General features: G+C 38.2%; 1 protein-coding gene across 1 annotated transcript in view; it reads right to left on the bottom strand.

The window, feature by feature from the left end:
• Positions 1–1,442: 1,442 nt before the first annotated feature.
• The window catches only part of LOC124591139 (glucose-induced degradation protein 4 homolog), a 69,397-nt gene continuing 47,217 nt past the window's right edge, over positions 1,443–23,622 (bottom strand). Inside the window, exons 3-4 of the mRNA XM_047131707.1 lie at positions 18,666–18,898; positions 1,443–4,878 (exon numbers count right to left, since the gene is read on the bottom strand). Coding sequence (XP_046987663.1) covers positions 4,815–4,878; positions 18,666–18,898 — 297 coding nt within the window. The 3' untranslated portion in view covers positions 1,443–4,814. The remainder of the gene's footprint in view (positions 4,879–18,665; positions 18,899–23,622) is intronic.

Consider the following 23,622-nt stretch of genomic DNA (forward strand, 5'->3'; position numbering starts at 1 on the left):
CTTTCTCCTTGGAAATACCATTGTTAATGGAGTCATCATAAAAAAGTAACAATCACTCACATGATATGGTGGACCTTGCTAGATCATGGGTACAGCAAAGCCTGTGGAGGATCTTTTATGATACAACCTCGACTGAAGATGTAAGGCTCAAGATATGAAACATACATGTGGAGCCCTGGGCTTGTCCTGGTCCCCAATTTCACCACTAGAGGACACTGTACACCTTCCTAATATATAGCACTATTGGCCTTCTTTGCATTTTCAATGTACCCTGTCCACAAATTTAGCAAAAATTGAGAGCAATGTTATGCATCTGCAAGGCATATTGCATCACAGGCATTGCAATGACTCCACCCATTACTAGACTTCAGTAACACATTCTTCCAGTACAAACAGGACACTGCTTTGTAAAAGACTGAAGCTACGCTTAAACGAAACATGATCCACCCATCACTTCTTGTTGCTACAAGCTTAGGCTAAGAATGGTGACAAAATACACACAGTTATCTTTGCCTAAACTTAATGACTGTCTACCATCAATGTATTCTGAGTCCTATACAGGAAGGCATTGACAGTGAATGCTAATAAAACATAATTAAATGCACCCAACTCTAACTTGGAAACAAGAGCTAATTCGAGCATTTCATTATCGTTTTTGTTAAAGTGTAGACAATATATTCAACAAACATTTCATCCTTGTAACATTTTTCACTGTTTGCAAGCATAATTGCAGAAAAAATTACCAAGAAAGAGATCGTTAATGGAAGTTAAGAACAGGAAGGTAGTGGTATGTGAGGATATATTGCAGTTCTCATCTACAGAGATCATGGAGACTAGGATCCAAGAGGCCTCTGTGGTGCACGAGGCACTCGTGTCTTTTGTTTCATATCAAACAGCGTGCTCAGCAACTGGGTACTATGAAGTAAACATGCACTTGCAAGTTCTGTGATACGTGGCAGCTCTTTAGGAAACAAGATGTCATACTTCATCAAACCAAAAACTCACTTGCGACAACTATGTAATTACAAGACATAATTGCTGGGCAGTACTTACCCTGAGAAGGTGAAGTATTTAGTACTGTTGATACACACAGTACATACAGGGCACTATCCTAGCTTGCAGAACTATTAGTACCTTTCCTGCGAATGGGTGAGGGGTGACAGACAGGTTGGGAAAGATTAAAAACGAAGAGCAGGTCACTCAAACCCCAGGATAAGAAGTAATCACATCTTGTCTCCCCTCATTCTAAGAGGTGAGTCATTTTCTTCCTGGGCTCCGAGTGACTGCCCTTTTCAACATTCCCTAACCTATCCTTTTCCCCTTCTCAAGGAAGGAACTAATTTAATAAAATGTCAGCAAAGCCTACAGGTAAGAATAATTTCATGTAAATTTTTGAATATTTACCTTAGGAAACTTAAAATTAAGAAACAAAAATATACATGTACAAGTAACTGCAAATCTTCAGTACTGCACTTTATTTGCAACAAAATCTTTTTCTGAAAAAATAAACTTTTATAAATTCTTTACAAATGAATGTAAAATTAAATAATTGTTTATTAACTATATTACAAAAAAGTCAGTGCTTTGACCCAAGGAGAGCAATGCTGAAAGTGCGGCTCCCAAAAATTCGTGCAGGAGGTATTTCCAACACAAAACCCTGTGCCTCAGCTCACAACATATTTCACAAACCAAACTGGAAATATCCAGTCATTACTAGTATAATGATGCATTATACACAGCTATACATATATATAAGTAACGACATTGAGTATTATTGCATTTCTTTTCCACCTACATGCAAACTTAGCAAAATAAATACAGAATTTCAGTCGGTTCACATATCACAAATTACATAAATTGTTTCACTATTTATGCAACAATTATAACCAGCAGAACTAGACAATTTTAAAGACTACACTGAAAGATTGTGCTTACTTACAAGTAGCATATCAAAAGAATATCTACAAGTGAAACAGCTCTGAGAGTTATTGCATCTCAATCAAAAATTTGAAGTCTGGCATTTACCTACAAAATACTAAATATTGAAAACTTAATATTTTGTACCTTTCCTTATAGTCTTAATGTGTACAAATGTTTCAGTGATGCACGTTCTCAATTACTTATGGCCCTTGCCACTTGATAGCATGATTAAGTCTTACCAGTGTGCAATACAACTGGAAAGGAGTTTCTAAAATGTGCCAATTACCAAGCAAATTAACTTAAAGGGTCAAAAGTATAAAAAATAGTTAATGGTAAAAGGAATTTGCTTAATAATTGTTACAGTAATTTTCCATTTGGTATGTTAATTGACGTTTGGTTTTTATGACGAGAGACATGATGTGTGCTAATTTAGTTGATTACCAAATTCACAGTATTATTATTTTAAATTATTTTCAACATTTCACACATTTGCCACATTTCATCCAACGCATTAACTTCTGCAACACTGTTCTATCCTTTTGTAAACATTTTCCACACTTTTCAATAACAAATTTTTTTTACACCACTTAATTTTTACAATTCTTAAACCAAACACACCACCATAGCACGAATCTTGAAGTTTAATTTTAATAAAAAGGAATCTACTCCACTCATATGAAATATTACAAAATTATACTGAAAGTATCATAGCAGATTTAGTGCTTTTCTGTACGAAGACTATGAGTGTATAACAATTTACAAAAAAGGTTATGCGATTTGAAATGAAGTACAAGAGTGATAAAAATCTAAATTTCACTACACTATAGCAATGTGCACCCCAACCCCTAAACAAAAAATAATTATTTTATAGAATGGAGAAGCAACAAAATCTGAGGCATGTACTTAGTAGCACAAGTCATCACATTCAGTTTTAAAATCTGCATTAATTGCAGTTTATAGTCTTGCTCCAAGTGACATGACAATCATTATAGAAGAATTATTTTAAATTGTGGGTTTATTGCTGAGCTTCCTGAATTGAGGCTATAAGCTGCACAAAAATGATTGAACGAGTTGTTCCACATATGGAAGCCACCTAGATTGGAATATGGCAATAATTCCAGATATGCAAGCACACAAATGCAAGCACAGAGCTAGTCCCTAACCATTTTTGGCACCCCTCCTTTCTTCACCACTTTTCTTAATTCTTCTGATCATCACTTCTTCATTGTTCTCTTCTTACCTCCGATTTCTTGTATTTTTCAACTTATTTATCATTCTCTTACACTTTCATACTACTTGCAGTATTGTATAAAGATTTCTGAGCAAGGTACAGCCTTTTGAACATAAACAGCCCTTTGCATGCCACACTATTCTTCTTTGAGTAAAATAGAATGTGTAGGTTTCTTATGGTCTATCTTTATCCTTTTGGCTGCTCTTTTCTATCAACACTGTTTACTTACAAGCCTCCAAGAGAAATATACATTGGTAGAAGTGTTTAATGATAATTTACTTTTGTAACACTAAGTAATTTTTTCACTGCTATTTAAAACTCTCATGTATTTGGGGATTTATTAGCTGTATCAAGAAAGAAAACTGATAATGGAATAAATGTGTAATGATTTTATCCTGAAACTGAAGTACTCAACTGTGTTACAAAATAAAACAAAAACCATTCTACAAATAAAATTTTATATTTAATGTAAATATCATTTTTGTTAATTCTTGTTCTGCTGTAACAATTTTTAACTTGCACTGAGAAAGTAATTGTTACTAACAGTAACTTTCAGAAATTAACAATCTTCTAATGTACACAAAGGAAAATAAATTGTAACCAAACACTTTACATATAGAATATTTACCATACAGAATTACTTAGGTAACAAATTTCTAGAACAAGAAATATAGAAACTTCTTATACAACTAACATACAAACATGCAGATGTTATGCATTCCACAATCTTCCTGGCAGAGAAAAACAAGGCCTTAAAGTTCTTATACATTAAGTTGCATGTAAATAGAATTTGTATTTTTGTTTCAGACACACTGATCACATTAAAGAATTTTGTCAACAGTCAGAAAATATATACCGAATGCAGTTCACACGTAATATTCACTGCAGAAACAAGTAAATTATGCTGAAATTTTCCCTGTCTAAATATAGCATGTGGAGTTTGAACTCTGAAGATAATGAGTTAAAACCACTCTATTTATAACAAAAGCCAATTACGGTATCAGACAGGAAATTGCAATGAATTTGTTTTATCAGCACAAAAGTTACAAGATGCTCAACATCACAAACTAAACAGCCAAAAGTTTATTAACTTACTCATTCATTTTCCTAAATACATAGTCACATACTTTTCATTATAATATAAATGAAAACAAACAACATCTGTTACATTTAGACACGCTAAAATGTGATATATCATTCACACAATTCAAAAGTTATATTAAAATTGAAGTTACTAATGGTACTGTTCTTGCAATACTTTTTTTAACTGACATGAAAATAAAAAATTCCAAAACTGATGTTAAAACTTTAAAAAATACTAGTACAGTACAGCCATAAACATGATTTCATTAAGAGGACAGTGCATCACTTTAGTAAAAACACGCACTACAGCCATCAGGAAGATTACTTTCACTACAATTTCCAAAAAATTTTAAAATTAAAATTTATACTAATAACTGCACAAAATAGAGCCAACAATCTAGCAGACCGTTAAGATTTTAAACTGAAGCTACAGAGTTTGCTCATATGCATCTTATTTACACACTCAGTCCAATACTTTTTTTATACAGAATTTTATGCTGACCAGAATTTTTATTTATGCACCATTTCAGTTCTGCTTTGGAAAGTCTCATAGTAACTTCCTGATAAAAACTGTTTAATTTCACCTGAATTCATAAATTTGTATGCTATGCTCTGGAACATGTGTTAATGTTAAGGACTGATACCTGAAACAGTAAAAAAATTGCATTAGATAAAAAAATTGACTGAAAACTATTTTATACCTCACCATATGAATGACTATTTTAAAATGGATGTTAAAATAATTACTATCTATCCTACACATTTGTAGAACATTTTAATTAGTTGTACTTGACTGGCAACAATTTACAATGTGATGAATTTTGAAATATTTCGGTTCCATCTTTCAACAACCCTTGTTTTGATTTGGCCTTGACATTCACCATCACAGCAATTTTCCACTGCATCAGGAAATTTGTAAACAGGTGAAAAAAGGTGTAATTTAACCAGAAAGTAGCAGGAGTTTAAAAGTATATCAACAGAAATATGAAACAACTTCACAATAAGAGGGTTGTACCAGCTAAGTTGCCATGTTACACAGTATGGACTACAGTCACTGTGAAAATTTCTGTAAGTTCCCTGGGTGCCCAGCATTCATTTATGATTTTACTAATGCACTAACAAATAGTAGATGTAGATGTGCACAGTCACAGCAAATGGTCCCTGAAGACATAATTTTAATATCTAAAAATCAGTTACACTATAAATTAGCTGTCACTAACTAAGTGCAGCTGAATGGCACTTGTCAATTTATTAAACAACTTTCATCTGCAGCCCCAATTACTCTATCAAATTCCAATGGAACCAGTAACGTTATTTGTAAATCTTTTTTTTTTCCCCCATAGGGTCCACTCATACTAAGACATTTCCTGTATTTCCAAACATTAGAAATACCATTTTAAAAAGCGATAAATGTACGAAACTAGCATTTTAAAAGACTAACAAAGCAACTACCAGAATAAAATCCAGATACAGACTTCATGAAAAACAGGGATATAGAACATGAACCAAATGAAAGTTTTTTTCCTTTTAAGGTCACACTAATACAATATATAGCAAGTGACTGTTAGAAAACGTGTAAATGTTGTCTGTCTCTTAATGTGGTGCATATCATGTACACATACTGTAAGTGACATTCCAATATTGTTATCAGACTTCTCTGAATGACTAAAAACATCTTGTGCAATCAGTTTTTAATGCTTATGTGTTTCCAATAAATTAATTAGGTAACTCTCCCAATTTCACACACTGAATGAGGACATGAGTAGTTATGAAGCAACACACTGGCGTAAGTTAGCACGGAATCCACAGAGAAGGTGGCAAGGACCTGCTTGAATTATTTAAGAAGAGAACATTACTACAAAATCCAGAGATTTATTTCTTTATTGGTCCTGTGAATCTAGTAGGACTCTGCAGTATACAAAAGATGTTGGACCATTCATTAAAAACAATACACAACCTTTGATCTTTTTTCAAAGATCATTCTAACAACATTTATTTGTCTTGTGTGGTAGCTAAGTGCAGATTCATTACGGGTTATGCTTGGGCTGCCGGTGTTTAGTTTTTCTTTTCTAATAATTAAATTTTCAAGTATATAACTACACGGAAATGGTAGTGTTTTACTCTTCCTAAATAGTGTCTTGCACGATCTTTGATCTAATCTTTCCACTAATCTAACAATCTTTTTTTTAAAATGATTTCTGACTAGCTCCACAATTTCCCCAAACACTACACCATATTTCAATATTGAATGAACATAAGCAAAATATATGGTCCTGAGATTATCATGTGATATGCAGTTTCTTATTACTCTCATTACAAAACATGTTTTGCTCAGTTTTTTGTTCACATAATCCATGTGTGTATCCAATTTCATGTTTTGTTGAATCCGTATACCAAGAAACTTCGTATTCCCTGTTTTTTAAATTTTTTGTCCACTTATATCTACAGGAGGATTACCTGGTGTCCTATTATGGGTGGTGAAAATATACACTGCGACAAATTTTTCCAGATTTATAATCAAACTGTTTGCAACAGAGTACTTTACTATCTTCTCTGTGACGGTCTTAATGTCATTTTCGAAGTTTTCTTTGCTACTTCCTGTAATTAAGATGCTTGTGTCATCTGCAGATAGATACAGCTTACTGTTTTTACTGTTTATATGTGAATCGTTTATATGTAGTAAGAACAGAATTGGATCCAATATGGAACCTTGGGAAACGCCATGTCTCACCACTAATAAATCTGACTGATGAGTTTTGACAGTCCCATCTATTTCATGTGTTATCTCTATGAGCTGTTTTCTTTCGTGGAGGTATGATTTAATCCAGTTATGCAGTGTTGCCATAATACCCAAAGTTCTGAATCTTACCTAGTAATTTATCATGATTGATGGTATCAAATGCTTTTTACAAGACTAGGAATATACTTGAGGTATGTTCCTGCATATCTAGGGCCTGTAGAGCTCATACAGAAAAGAAAAGGTTGCTGTTTCTGTAGAGGGATTTCTCCTAAAATCATGTTGAGATGCCGTTAGTGTATTATATTTATTTATGACATTTGATAGTCTTATAAAAGAGTTTCTCCAGAATTTTAGAAAACAGACAGTAGAGAAACTGATCTATAATTTGACACCTCTTCCTGGCTTCCTTTTTTATGTAGTGGTTTAACTTAAGCAATTTTTTAAACATGTTGGAAAGCTGCCTGATGAGAAGAACAGGTTTACAAGATATGTTAATAGTTCAGAAATTAAGTCTACAATTTTTTTTAACAACAAAATCTGGTAAATTATCTATTCCTGATGAATGTTTTGACTTTAAAAGCTTGATTTCTTGCTGTACCTCTTGTGTACCAGTTGGTATGAGAAACATTGTTTTCTACCTGTTCAATTTTTGATGTTACTTGTGAGGGATGTTTATGGGTGACCTTTTCCTCAGCAAGTTTTTTTGCTATATTTACATGTGCTTACATTTGGTTTGCAGATAGTGTGCGAATTTTCATTCAACCGCATAATATTAGATTTTGTTTGTTACTTCCTGTGTCTTTCTTTACAATATTCCAAACAGTTTTCATTTTATTGTATGCATTTCGTATGTATCTATCATTTTCCATCATTTTGGCATTGTTTATTACTTTCCTGAGAATTATCAAATTCCGGTGTTCTGTGACACGTTTCTGTAACTCTGTAGAGGAATCGTTCCTCTGTGCATGATTTTCTGATACCTGTAGTGCTCCATTTGTTTGTGTTAGTGAGATTTGACCTCCTAATTTTAAGTGGAAATGCTACAACAAAATGATATTTAACTGTATTCATAAAGATACAAATTTGCCTGATATATTCCCAGCACCATAAATTTGCTCCCAGGATTCTTTTATTAAAATGATTTCTAAATATTTCAATATTCCAATCATTGTAATATCTAGTCTCATATGTACTTGTCAGTTTGTTGGTCTTATCACATTCTATATCAAAGCTTATGGTTTGTCCATAGTGGTCTCCAAGTCCAGTCTTTATTATTTCTGCTTTGTAATGTTGTTGATTAGGTTAATTATTATTTTGTCTATTGTGGATTTTGTGGAGCAAGTTTCTCGTGTTGGGGAATGTGTTATGATTTTCAAGTTATAAGAAACTAGGAGATTCAATTCTTCTGTTCTTATTTTATGGGTTTTGCTAAGTCTATATCGAAATCACCATACGAGGAGCGTTTGTTTATTTTTTTACAGTTTGAACTAATGTTTTTTCCATGTGTTGAAGAAAGTTCTTTTTTTGTCTCCGTCAGGAGATCTATAAAGGCATACTCAGTTGTCTTATTTGATGGTAATTCTATGGATTGGTTTTGGTTTTGGTTTTGTTTTCCTTTAGGGCGCAAGAAACAACTGGAGTCATATGTGGCCAAGTCATAACTATAGAACACAGAGACAGAGAGGAGTTAAAAAACGACTATACATCAGTCCCAATTGACATAATAGAAGGCAGCTAAAAAGAAGCATGTGGAAAAAGGACTAAAAAAGACACCATACAGAAAAAGAGGTCCAAAACTAAAAATTAAATGGCCTTTGCCATATTGCTTTGGCAGATACAAAGTAAAATGTGGTCGATAACCTGGGCGCCATGAGCTAAAACGGCCGATAACTCCTACGGCAAACCCAAGCCGGAACGTAAATGGTTAAAAAAGTGGGCATTCCATCAGGAAGTGGCAGACAGTTAAAACTGTAGCGTCACTTATCAAATGACTATTAAAGAGGCAGTGCCCAATAAGCAGCCTAGTTAAAATGACCTCCTCCTGCAGGAGGGCTGAGAGGAGGTCCTCCAAGCTGTTGAGAGAGTCTTAATAAGCCGAAGTTTATTCCCATGAAGGGAGGGGACCATTGGCGATGCCAAAGGAACACCATCTCTTGACAGACGACAACACAGAGGATCAGAGGGAATATAGGAACTCACGGGCTTAGGTACGAGGACTGCAATTTTGGCAGCAGTGTCAGTAGGCTCATTTCCTGGCAGACTGACATGACCAGGAACCTACAGAAACATCATATTGCCTCCACCAAAAGACACCAAGTGACTATTTTTCCTGGTTCCACAGCACTAAGGGATGGGCGGTGTACAGCACACATAGACTTTGAAGATCGCTGAACGAGTGTGAGCAGAGGACACAATTGAAGAGGGAGTCTTGCCAGATGTACCCTGTGGCCTGATACAGGGTGAAGAGCTTGGCTGTAAATACTGAGCACTGTACCGGAAGCTGATATTGAAAGACACGGGTACCAATGACGAAGGCACACCCGACCCCATGGTCAGTCCGAGATCCATCAGTGTATACAAAGTTCCACACGAAGGTCGTGAAACTGAAGGCGATAGACCGAGGCTAGAGTAGTGTCCTTGGGAAGCGAATGAAGGCCATGGTTGACATGGGTCACTTCACGAAGGTGGTGAAGGGTTGACACCCACCGGGAAATTTGTAGGTAGTGTGAAGTTAAGTCGCCGTAGCAAGTGCCGAAAGCGGACTCCAGGTGGTAACAGAGAAGGGGGGGCGCACACCATACTGGTGATCAAAGGAATCATCAAAGGAGGCAGCATATGATGGGTGGCAACACATGGCAGACAAACAGCATGCATACGTGCTGAGGAGAAAGTCACGGCGGTAGGAAAGTGGTAGTTCAGCAGCTTCAGCGTACAGACACTGAAAGGTGCCTGTAGCCATACGGATGCCATGATGGTGCAAGGTGTTGAGACTGCGTAAGAGGGATGGGCATACAAATGCATAAACAAAGCACCCAATTTAGTTTTGAACGGACAAGAGACCGGTACAAATGGAGGAGAGTGGTTCGATTGGCACCCCAGGAAGTGACATTGAGGAACCGCTGCCAGGTAAGACACATGGGAGGACCATGAGTGTTTCCTATTGAGCATGAGCCCCAGGAATTTCGTAGTTTCAATGAAAGGAAGGGATACAGGCCCAAGATGTAAAGATGGTGGGAGAAACCAATTGTGTTGCCAGAAATCCATGCAGACGATTTTGTCAATGGAAAAGCGAAAGCCATAGTCAATGCTCCAGGAGTAAAGATGATCAAGACACTGCTGAAGACATCTCTCAGTGATACAGGTCCATGGTGAACTGCAATAGATGGCAAAATCGCCAACAAAAAGGGAGCCAGAGATGCCCAGCGGGAGACAAGCCATTACAGGGTTAATGGCAAAAGCAAAGAGGATGAAACTCAGGATGGAACCCTGAGGCACACTGTTTTCCTGGATAAAGGTGTCCAACAAGGCAGAACCCACATGCACTGCAGTGCTTCGAGAATTTCTGCGTAAATTCTGGACCCACTCTGCCTTCTACTGTCTCTAACACATGACATTTTAAATATAAGTGAGAGAGAGCCTATTTACTGAGCATCAGCTCTCTCTCTCTCTCTCTCTCTCTCTCTCTCTCTCTCTCTCTCTCTGTGTGTGTGTGAGTGTGAGTGTGTGTGTGTGTGTGTGTGTGTGTGTAGGTTTGAAGTTTATCGTGAGACTACTATAGACGTGGTGGTCGAACGGCACCAATAAGTGTCTGCCAGTTGCGCCATGGAAGCTGTAGTGAAAGAACAAGGAGTGTTTATATATATTTTGTGCTGTTTTATAACTTTGACAATTGTAGTGGGAAAAAAAGAACAGTTGAAATATTGTTAATTAATGTTCATTTTGGTCTTGGAGAGGATAAGACGTGTAATGTGATTCATAGTGAGAAAGGACAAGGTTATCAAGCCAACCTTACCTTTTATGTAAATCTACTTTGTTTCTACGCTTTGAAGACGTGAAGAGACTTACTTGATAGTATTTACTTTTGTGGAGACTCAGATTTGTAAAAGTTTGATGTTCAAATACACATCATTAAGTGCTGAATACATAAAGTTTGTATACTTATTCCACACGTTCTATATCAAAAAGCGTTAGAGCGTGGTAACCTGTGTGGAAGGACGGAAGAAAACAGGAATTTTTGGACAAAAATGAGATAAGAAGATATTATGTGTTGCCATAGCACAACAGCAGCAGAGAGAGAGAAGCAGAACCAGGGGACAGGTCCAAGACACCCCTTGTTTGGATGTGAATTCCAACATCGAAGATTAAGATCAAGAAAGATTTCCCACTGTTTAACAGAACCAGTTAACGTCACCTGCAAATAGTTGAATACAGCTTTGGCGTAACTTACCACCAGAGAGGTACTGGAACAACCCTAAAGAAGAGCTTGCTAAAGGACGTCACCTCCCATATAAAACATGGAAGGTTCTCAACAGGCTGAGAACTGGTGTATCCCAATGCAAGATAAATTTGAAGAAATGGGGTTTCTCTCCAGGAGATTAACTATGCGAATGTGGCGAACAGCAAGGTCACCAACACCTGCTCAACTGTAGAAACCCCCAGCACCATGCCCGATGGACGATCTGGTTATCGCCAATGATACAGAAGTTCAAACAGCGGAATTTTGGATGTCATATGGAATTTAATCATGTACTTATATGGTTTGTAAATTGCCGTCTATCAACTATATATATGTATGTTCTGGACATGAGTAAATAAATAAATAAATAGTAACCGAGAATAACAAGACAAAATAACAAGTTCATGGAATTGGATTCTGCCTGAAAATTCAAATGGTGAAAATTAGGAAATGCAACAAAAGGGAAGACGTAAGAAAGTCATAATGTTAAAAGAAAACAGAGAAGATCTCAACGTGTTAGACTAAGAACAGATACGCTGAGAACAATTCAACAAAGAAGATCCGGTGGGGAGTAGACAGCTCTCTCACACATCCTGAGGACGCAGACGTGGAAAACAACATCCGACGCTGCAGGCACCAGTTGTTGCTCGCTGGTGCCGATTCCACATCCGCTCGCCGAAGCAGCCTAAATTCTACGTCGGGTGAGCATAAAACAGTACTTTATTGTTTGAGTGTAAAGTTGGATAAACTGTCGAGTGAAGTATACTCGTGTAGTTGTTATACTTAGAGTGAAGTTTTAAATGTTTACTAGATCCAAAGCGCATGAGAATATGGAAAACATGAAACAAGTAGAAGAAACTCGAGAACCAGCTATGGCTGTGAGAATCCGTAGAGAAATGCCAGAATGGACTGAGTTAGTAAATTTAATTAACGTCCAGAGTCTTAAGTTAGACTCGGTAAATGCTTAGTCAAATTCTAAACTAGGAGCCCAGAGTTTACAATCAAATGAAACTTTAAATTCTAGATTAAATGCTCAAAATGAAACGCTAGGGAAAGAAATAGGTTTGCTACATTCTAGTTTAATGCTCAAAGTCAAGTTCTAAATGACCAGAAAGAAACCTTGAATAGTCAAGCAACCAATCTAGGTTTATTAAGTGCCAAGGTTGACACACAGAGTGGAGAATTTACTAATCTATGCGAAGGCATGGATACTTTGAAGACCAATTAGACACTGTAAATGGTAAAGTTGAAAATTTGAAGTTAGATTTAAAGAAGGAACTGAGTAATTCTTTAAGTATTCAGATAAATCAAATGTTTGCTGAATTCAACCAAAACCACACTAATAATTTTCAGAATTTGACAAAAAAGTTAGAACTGAATATTGAGGAAAAATATAATAGTGTAGAATTAGAGATTAATGAAAAGTTAGGATCAATGGAGGATGTACGTAATGCCCAGTTTAATGCTATAAAGCAGGGATGGCATACTTTGAAAGAGAGCACTGATAAGCATAGCGAATTAATGCCTGTCATTCAATCACAAATTACAGGTGTAAGTACATGAGTAGACAGTGAAGAAAGAAGCATCAAAGAGAAGACAGCAAGCTCTGATACCATAAATGTAAGTAGTCTGGAAGAACAGGTAGAAGAAATTATAGATCAGAAAGTCACAGAGAATAACCTCCGGGAATGCATCACCTATGGCTGCTTCCGAAATTACTGTTGCCAAGAAGGGCCTAGACGAACTCTGGAGACAAGTCAAACTTATCCAGGAACATGTATTAAAACTAATAACTTCACCTAATGTGTTACCGAGTGAAGTGGTGATTGTTTTGCAGTGGGGAAACTTTCAAATAAAATTTAACGAGAAGTACTGGTCTGCACTTGCTCAAGTAAAGTTAATATCAGATCCATGGGATCCGGGTGGAGTCATCTATCCACCCAGGGACATTAACATTCTGAGTTAACGGGCGGAGTGACAACTGTCGGCTCGAGTTGTTTTCGTTGTTTTTCTCTCTCTCTCTCTCTCTCTCTCTCTCTCTCTCTCTCTTCCCCCCCCCCCCCCCCCCGCCCCCCCCCAGAATAGTTTTCCTGCACCAAATTCTCTTCAAATCTTAAACTATTCTGTCATCTATTTCCAATTTCTTAAACTATCCTATAATCTGATTACCTAGGAAACTGGATATGACTATAACGTAAGGACTGGCTTAAGAGAATCACAGATAAAAGGTGATCTCTAGACTAAATAAATTGAATGGAATATTTTTGTGGAAAACGTGATATTATGTGACTAATTTAAATAATTATTATACTATAGTGGATAGACTTTCTATTTTGCATAGAATATTTTACACCTTCTATAAAATGTTATGTAGATTGGAAGGTTTGTATCAGGTCTGAAAGGTGTGGGTATCGTAGATGAAAGTATGATTTACACAAACAGATAAATCATGACTAAACCCACATGCCCACCACATCATACCTTTCAAACAACCCTTGCAATCAAGTGTGCCCGATTCTTCACCATTTGCCGTTTCCATAGAGCTGCTAAGACTTCCTTCGGTGAACTCAAGAATGAAGGTGGGAATGTCTGTTCTGGAGGAGATTATTTAACACTAAACCTCCTCCGGCTTCTCACTCTAGTACCTGTGAGGTAGGGATCCTAGGGAAGGGGAGGTGGGGAGGGTTTCCTGTCTTTAGGGCTATCTTCTTTCTGCTCTTCGATCTTAGCAACCATTTCTATTTGTTTTCTTTCTTACTTCTCATTTGAGGACCTATCTATTTTTTCCCTCTCTTTCCATATTCACATACTTCTATCGCAGAAGTCCTTCCTACTTTCTGTGGTTTCTAATAACCTACATCTTATCTTTCGATAAGAAGGCCGAAGAATCAGCTTACATGAACACACATCCACACACTTACAAAAAGAGACAGATACACAGACAATAAGGTAACAGATTAGAAAGATGTGAGAACCGCCAATATAAACTATGATGATCCTACAATGAATGTACATAAGAAAGAGGCATGAGAGAACATAAGGCAAAGAGGAGTTAATTATGATAGTCATTAAGGAATGTCAGTCTAACAAATATTCTGACGAATTTTAGGATAGTGGGACTAGTATTGCCTAAGTAAACATTATCTACTGAATAGTACATCCAGACAGGGTATCTATTACAGGTATAGAAGATGATGAGTAGAGGAGGGAGTTTATGAGATATTAAAAAGTGAATGCGAAGTGTAGACTATATTTGTAGCTTTACCAAAAAATACTTAACTATAGTATATGTAGTAATGTATACTGGGGATAATGAACCTTGAGGCCTACTCAGAAAGGATAAGGGGGGCATACCCGGCATCTGCTAAATATATAGGAAAGGCGTACCTACATGGAGATAGGACGACCTGTAGCCTAATGCACAGGGATGTTTTATGAAGGGGCATACCTACCAGAATGGAAAGGGGAATTGCACTCATACGGTCAACCCACAAGTAAGGTATAGGTACTGATCCTAGCAGGAGGGGACAATATCTTGGCAGAAGTCAAATGTTATACAGGATTATTCTGGTAAGTTTGAATTCTATGTAACACTAACATTATCGCATTTTTGTTAAGTTTACGAGCGTCAAAAGCAACACTTATTTTGCCCGGAGTTCCTCCAAACTACAGTCTATAAATAATGAGATTATTGCATACTAAGGAAGTAGTGCAAAGAATTAGAATAAAGAATGAAGTACTCAAGTGTCATGAACACCTGAAGTTTGCGATTGGAGTTAAAGAAAGAGTCCTCACAATTCCTAAGTAATAATAATGTGGAATGAAATCATAAATAAATGCTTTTATACACATAAAAACAAGGTAGAGTAAGAAATCAGTGAAATATTACGCATGATATTAATGTACATAATGATTATGTATAAAATATCGAAGGTTCAACCTGAGAGGCAGGGGGGGGGGGGGGGGGGGGGGAGGGGGGATATGTAGTGCTTGAGAATTTCTGCGTAAATTCTAGAACCAGTCAGCCTTCTACTGTCCCGAACACACGATATTTTAAATATAAGTGTGAGAGTGCCTATTTACTGCACATCACCTGTCTGTGTGTGCAGGTTTGAAGTTTATTGCGAGACAACTGTAGACGCGCCGGTCAAACGGCCGGTTGCGCCATGGAAGCCGTAGTGAAAGAACAAGGAATGTTTATGTATTCAGTGCTGTTTCTGTAACTTGGAGTTGAAATATTATTAATGCTGGTTTTGGACATAGAAACAAACAAGACATGTATTCAGTTTCATATTGAAAACGGACATGGTTATCAAGCCAACCTTACCTTATATATAAATCTACTTTGTTTCTATGCTTTGGAGACGCGAAGAGACTGACTTGCTAGTATTTATTTATGTGGAGACAGAGATTTGTAAAAGTTTAATGTTCAAATATACGTCGTGAAGTGAAGAAAAAGAAACTGCGTATGTATGCTTATTTTATAAGTAGAAAGAGTCTTGAGAAATTCCTGGTCCTAGTAAATATACTTCGGAGAAGGAAAAGAAGAAGAAGAAGAAGAAGAAGAAGAAGAAGAAGAGAAAAGGAGGTTGCAGCAGCAAATTAACCAGCAAGGAAAGTCGGTTGACAATCTCAAGTAAGTAGTACAGTTAAAGAAGCTGGAGTTTACACACATACTTTATCACTTTCAGTCATCCAAAGCATTAACGCACCTTGAAAATTTGGTCTTTTAAAAATGCTTGAAGGAAACAGGACAGGCGGCCACAGAAGCCCCACGTGTAAATAGTACGGAGTATACCAGTTCTACAGCAGGTGTCTTAGGCCTTCTCCAAATCGAAGAACATTGCCACAGTTTGGGATTTCCACAGAAAACCATTCATGACACAGATGGATGAAGTAATGAGGTGATCAACTGCAGACTGCCACGCTCTAAATCCACACTATGGATTTGTTAGTAAATTGCAAGACTCGAGCCACCATACCAGGCAGGTATGAATCATATGTTCCATCACCTTGCAAACACAGCTGGTAAGAGAGAAGGGGCAGTAGCTAGAAGGAACGTTTTTGTCCATACCAGGCTTAGGTATGGGTTTGATGGTGGCTTCACACCAGTGTCTGGGAAATGTGCCCTCTGTCCAGATGCGGTCGTACGTGTTAAGCACGAAGTTCTTATCTGCGAGAGAAAGGTGCTGCAACATCTGAATGTGGATAGTGTTCGGCGCTGGGGCAGACGATCAGGATGAACTTGGAGCATTATCTAGCTCCCATATAGTAAAGGCGGCATTGCAGCACTCACGATTTGGAGAAGAGAAGGGTATCCCCTGAGCCTGCTCTGCTCGTTTCCGATGGAGGAAGGCAGGGTGATAGTGGGAAGGGCTCGAAACTTCCGCAAAATGGCGGCCCAAGGTGTTGGAGGTAGCAATAGGGTCCACAATGACATCATCTGCTACTGTCAGGCCCGAAATTGGGGAATGGATCTTGGTCCCAAAGAGCCGTCGGAGGTTGGCCCACGTGACAGAGGAAAGGGTGGAACTGTTAACAGAACTAGTGAATGAAATCCAGCTAGCTCTTTTGCTATCCTGAAGAACGCATCTGTTTATAATGAATACAGTTTGCCATCGTAGGATGATGGTTAAAAACGCAGAGAGCACATGTCAGAGTGCGAATTGTGTCGCGGCAAGCCTCACTCCACCAAGGGACTGGGACACAACGTGGTAAAGAGGAAGTGTGAGGAATGGAACGTTCTGCAGCAGTTACTCCTGGAAGCATGCTTGTATAGACGGTGTTAGGGTGGCTGCTTGCGACAAGGAGAAATCCGTGTTTTGAGTCCTGGCCCGGCACAAATTTTCATTTATTCTGAAATATTCTATAGCGATGCAGAACTATATCACAATTGAAGAGTTCAATCTATACCAAGTTAAATTTCTGCAACCAAGCAGTCTTCACAGTTGAGTCATACTCACATCAGTTCACTGCTAAGGAGTAAGCCCAAGAAGATGAAGATGATGACAACGATTGAGGCTTCCAAGGAACTCAAGTGTATTTAGTTCATCAGTGAGACAAACAGGCATGGTCAGCAACTGATAATGGCAGATGATTTTGGCATAATTTGTGTTGTCTATCAACAGACTTTAGCTAACATAACTGCATAAACTGGGATTTCACCCATGATTTTTACTCCATATATATATTAAGTCATTTATAGATGACATTCAGTGGACAGAATGATGCAGAGCTATACTAGAAGCAAACATCACCAACATACAATGCTGATGATACATTAGGTCCTATGGTGGTCACAATTCCATTTATTACGATACTTAAATCAGCCTCCCATGATACTCTAATAATAATAATAATAATAATAATAATAATAATAATATAGATCTGGCCCATCTGAATTTGCACTGAAATGGTCACAGCAAAAATATTTAGATTCCAGCTCCTAGCAAACTTTTATATTAACAATTTGTTCCTGAAGTTTGCACAGAGTTGCCATTATGCTAACTGGTTGATAACAGTCCCTACTGTGGTTTTTTTGCCAGATTTCAAATTCTGGTATAATGATGCTTCCCTTCCATTGCAATATCTAGTACAATACCATTAACATATCTAATTTCCTCACATTACTGAGTTGATGGAGCACCTGGTAGCATATTTATCTGGGTCTGGGTGTATATCACGGCTGTGTTCATGAGCTATTTTCCCCACGGGGTGCAATATGTTTGAAGGTTTGTTTTGGTGTGTTTGGAGAAGATATTATATTTCATTACTCTTTTCACTTAAACATCTTTTATCCGTTGGTAAGAGCATTCTCCCAAAAGGCAAAGATCTTTGTTGGAATTCACATTTTGAGGAAATTTAAGGACAGGAATATGAGAAATAACTTTCACATTCACAATGTAGCCAATACGTTATCACTTCTTAGCTCACAAAATAGTTCTTATTTAAAAACTTGCTCTTATGTTTTCAATTTAAGATTTTAAATTTTTTTGCGATCACTTCAAACAGTAAGTGTCAAACGAGCAACAGTAACTTAGGACTGCAAAAACAAGTATGTTCAAATTTGATACTAAAAATCTGTCTTGGTATTTAACAAGATGAGCAGCTACTCCATGGTATTCTTGTACCTGATCAATTTTATTTTCGATAAAAAAGTTGATAAAAAGTACACACAACATTAAATATTAATAATTAGAATGGGAAATTTATATCAAGACTAAAGGTATTCCTACCATTCTGAGCTCCTGTGATAATAATAGCCATCAATTGTAGCAGCAGATTTTTGGAAACAGATGTAATAAAAGCCAGCAAATGAAGCACCATTTATATCCTTGATAGTATGGTCAGGCACAAGAAAGTGTTCTTTCCACCTCATAAAAACAAAGTCAGTTGACTTCAAGGCTTCATAATCGAAAGTATCCGAGTTGAATGTTTTTGCATACTGGTAAAATGATCCAAATTTACTCTGGAAAGAAAAACAAAAAGCTGTAACTCACAGGGAAACACTAACAATAGCTTAGATTACCAAATGCTTGAAAGGCAGAATAACATCTTAATATAAAGAATTATCATTTAAAAAGTTGAAAGACCTATCATAATACTAATTTATACTCTAATGTTGGTGTACAGACTATTATTTAAGCACCTGGAAGCAGCAAAATACATTACTGCTGCAAAATCATTTCATTACTAGAAACTTTGTTCAATGCACCATTCATTTTCATCACTTGATTGCATTTCAGTTACGGTATTCACTGTTTTCAAGCAAAGTTAAATGTTATACGACCTGTAGGGTTATGTAACAACGCAAGCTACAAGAATTCTCCATTCAAGGTGAACAATATCAACAATGGATATTCCTGCATTCCATTACAACTGCATTGAGTGCCAAATTTTTTAACAGCATTGATCAACAATCTGTCAGCAAAGAGGAACCTTAGTGACTGATGATAATGAATTCTTCATACAACAACTGAGGACATTCAAGTCCCCCCCCCCCCCCCCCTAACTTTAAAAGCTAATAGCCATCATTAAACTAGTTTGACACTATGCCATATCTATGTCAACATTAAACAAACCTTTTTACCTTTGCAAACCATCAGACACACAACATCAGCAATAATTCTTTTCACATATGTTGTCTGCTTTCACTGCTACTCTCTCTACTACCGGCTTTTTCAGTGCAAACTTAACTACTTATGAATTTCTTAACACATTTCACACTAACTTCTGTGCTTAGAAGACTTTTACAGAGGTGTGTATGATACGAAGCTTAAAGCACTTTCCGTTTCTGTTGAACATTCCATTATGGAGAGACTAGAGTTTTATGATGCATTTTACAGATAAAATGTCAGTGATCACATTGAGCTTTTACTTAACATGTAGCCTACAACTATCAAGGGTAAAGGTTCCATTAAAGCACATCTTCAAAGCACCATAATCTGCACTTGAAATGTTTATTTGCCAACCCAGTATTCAGGTGCATAACTTATTGTCTAGGTTGCACCTGACACACAACAAAACAGCTGCATTTAGTTTTTGCAGATCCATCATACAGATGTGGATGTAGGACTGCAGCTGATCAAAAACTCTTACAAACCTGATACCAGCAGCCATAATTCTTCCTAAAAACTTTATTATTTATACAACCATTTTTGATGCTTCATTTACTTAACTTTCAGGCCCCTATGCAAAAATTAATGGAGAAAATCTTGAGATAGTTGTTGTCATGCGTTTGAAATGTATATATCGCATAAATAGAAGCCCACGGTATTCAGTTCAATATATGGGGTACATGTTCTACGTGCTCTAAAATTTGGATGTCTCCATTCCTTTAGCATAGAGGTCTGGAGGGGACCCTAATGAAGGGCTGAATCTTGCTGCTTACCTAATAAAATTTTTTAGGAAGAAACGCAGCTGTATGTGTTCTTTTTCTAGGATAAAAAGCTGTAGGCCCATTAATTTCTACAAAATAACAATGTATATATAATAGCAGAGAGGTAAGTCTATTCACATTATGTATCTATAGAGCAATGACATGGGTGTCAGTTCATACAATATCACATCAAATCTACGGTATACAGGTTGTCGTATTTGTTACTCCTGTCAAATCTTAGGTAGTGACACTTCTTGATCACATCCAACATAACTGTCATATTATAATGTAAACTTGAAACTGGCAGGTCAAAGACTCAATATTACCTGACACACAAGGGGTGCAAGCACATCTCATGTACACATGACTGCCAACTCCAGCATCTCAGACCAGAATGTAACTATCACGTAGGATGCAAGTAGAAGAGATAGAAGTGTACTGGTGGGGAGAGAGACAAATGTTGTCCGGTGGAGTGTGCAACAGGTGCAGCATTAGGAGGTCGTGGAGCAAGGAGGTGGGTGGGAGAAAGGAGAGGAGTGGGGAAAGATGGGCAGATGCATTGACAGAGGGCGGCAAATGAGAATGGAGAGTTGATAGCACAAAGGAGGGGTGGAAACTGTTAGTTAGTGGACATCGGGACAGTATGTTACCGTAGGTTGAGGCTGGGATAATTATGGGAGCAGAGAATGTGTAGTAAGGATAACTCCTATCTGCACAGTTCAGAAACGGTGGTGGCGGTGGAAGGAAGGATCCAGACGGCTCAAGTAGTGCAGCAGCCATTGAAATCAAGTGTGTTATGTTCAGCTGCATGTTGTGCCACAGAGTGGGTCACTTTGCTCTTGGCCACAGTTTGGCAGTGGCTGTTCATCCTGGTAGACAGCTGGTTGGTAGTCATACCAATATAAAAAGCTGTGCAATGATTGCAGCAGAGCTGCTAAATGACATGGCTGCTTTCACAGTTGGCCAGGCCTCTGATGGGGTAGGATAAACCTGTGACACGACTTCAGTATGAAGTGCTGTGTGGGTGGATTGGGCAGATTTTGCGCGTGGGTCTTCCACAGGGATGTGATCCTTGTGGCAAGGGGTTGGGATTGGGAGGGGCATACGTATGGACTAGGATGTTGTGGAGGTTGGGTGAGCGATGGAAACATCGCTTTAGGAGGGGTGGGAAGTATCTCGGGTAGGATGCCCCTCATTTCAGGCGTGTTGATAGGTGAACAAAACCCTGGCAAAGGAAGTGGTTTAGTTGTTCCAGTCCAGGGTGGTACTAAGTGACAAAGGAACTACCAGCCATTTATCCGACTCTCCCACCAATAAACTCTGCCAGAGTGGCTGCATCCCAGGAGTCCAGCACAACCTCCAATCACTGCTTAAAGTCCTAGGCCCTTCCCAGAACATCTCCCCTGCATCCATTTCCTACCTCACCCCTATGACATCCCGCACATCGACCTTCTACATGCTCCCCACAATCCACAACTTCAAATGATCCTGGATGCCCCATTGTAGCTGCTTACTGTGCCCCTACTGAAAGAATTTTGGTCCTCATTGAGCAACACCTCCAACCAACTGCCTGTACTCTAGCGTCTCACATTAAAGACACCAACCACTTCCTTCATCGAATCTCCGCCATCCCCTTCCCCTTAACCGCCTGTTGTGATTTGAGAATTTCAGCGTAAATTCTAGAACCACACAGCCTTCTACCGTCTCAAACACATGATATTCTAGATACAAGTGTGGAATGGTAAAATCCTACCCACTGCGTATCACATGTTTGTGTCTGCAGGTTTAAAATCAGTCGCAGAAAGAAAGTAGATGCGACAGTCGAACAGCGCCGACAAGTACCTGTCGGGCAATCCATAAATGCATTAGTGAGTGTGTATGGAAGAACCATGGAATCTATGCGCCACTTTGTGCTTATTGTGTCACTGACTATTGCTACGTGAAACAAGAACAGTTGAAAAAGTAGTCATATAGACTCTTGACTCAGCCTTGTTAGAGACACGACGTTTTTTTCAATCTCCTTTTCTGAAAGTCAAGGTCTCTAAGCAGACTTTCTTTCGAATGTTAATCAATTTGTTTCTAACATATGACCGTACGGGAGACTTACCAAAGTTCTAAATTATGCTGAAAGTGAGAATTTTTGTTGTGCTTGAAAGACAAATCATTGATTGACGAAACGTAAAGTTTTTATGGCTACTTATTTCACTAGTAGAAAGAAACTTGGAAGTTTCTGTACCTAGTGTTATTTGGTGGAGAAGAAGTCAAGAGAGTTTCCAGCAGCCAGCTATCCAGTAAAGAAGGGTGGCTGCGAACTCCAATTAAGTCATCTCATAAAGAAGTGTAATATAGTTTGGGGAAGTAAATCAGTATAACCCAGACCCACACTCACACTTTATAAGTCGTCAAAACATTAGACTATATCTCTACTTGTCACTGTTGACTCCACTTGCCTACACACGAAATTCCTTATTCCCATGGTCTTACCGCTACTGAACACTACCTTTCCCAGCACCCTTCAAACTCCAAACCCACTACCTCATTCCTCATACACCTTACTACTTTATCTTAACCCACAACTACTACGCCACTGAATGGAAAGTATGTAAACAAACCTGCAGCACAGGGTTGGCACCCTCCTACATCTACCTTTTTATGGGCCATCTAGATGAGACCTTCTTAGCCTTCCCTAACACTAAACCTCTAATCAGGACTCAGGGCCAAGACACCCTGTCTTCATTCCTTCACAATCTCAACACCATCTCTCCCGTCCACTTCATATGGTCCTCCTCAACCTAGGATGCCACCTTATAGACGTTTACCACCTCCTCTTTGATTTCTCCATCTGCACCTCTGTCCACATTAAACACACCAATCACCAACACTACCTGCATTTCAACAGCTGTCATCCCTTACACACACACACACACACACACACACACACACACACACACACACACACACAAAAATCACTCCCATACAGCATTGCCACCCGAGGGCAGCATATCGGCAGTGACAGAAACTCCCTTGCTCAGTATGCTGAGAGTCTCACCACGGCCTTCACAGACATGCACTGTCTCCAGACCTAGCCCACAAACAGATCTCCCGTTCCATTTCCATTCACACCCCGAATCCGCCCACCACCCCGAAGAAACAGTCACACCGAGTGTCCCCTGTGTGACCCAATCCCAACCCAGACTGGAACAAGTAAACCACTCCCTTCGCCAGGGCTTTGATTACCTACCATTATGCCCTGAAATGAGGGACATCCTCCACAACATTCCAGTCCATCCCTATGCCATTTCCAATCCCAACAC

Source organism: Schistocerca americana, chromosome 2, assembly GCF_021461395.2.
Source record: "Schistocerca americana isolate TAMUIC-IGC-003095 chromosome 2, iqSchAmer2.1, whole genome shotgun sequence".
Classification (NCBI taxonomy): Eukaryota; Metazoa; Arthropoda; class Insecta; order Orthoptera; family Acrididae; genus Schistocerca; species Schistocerca americana.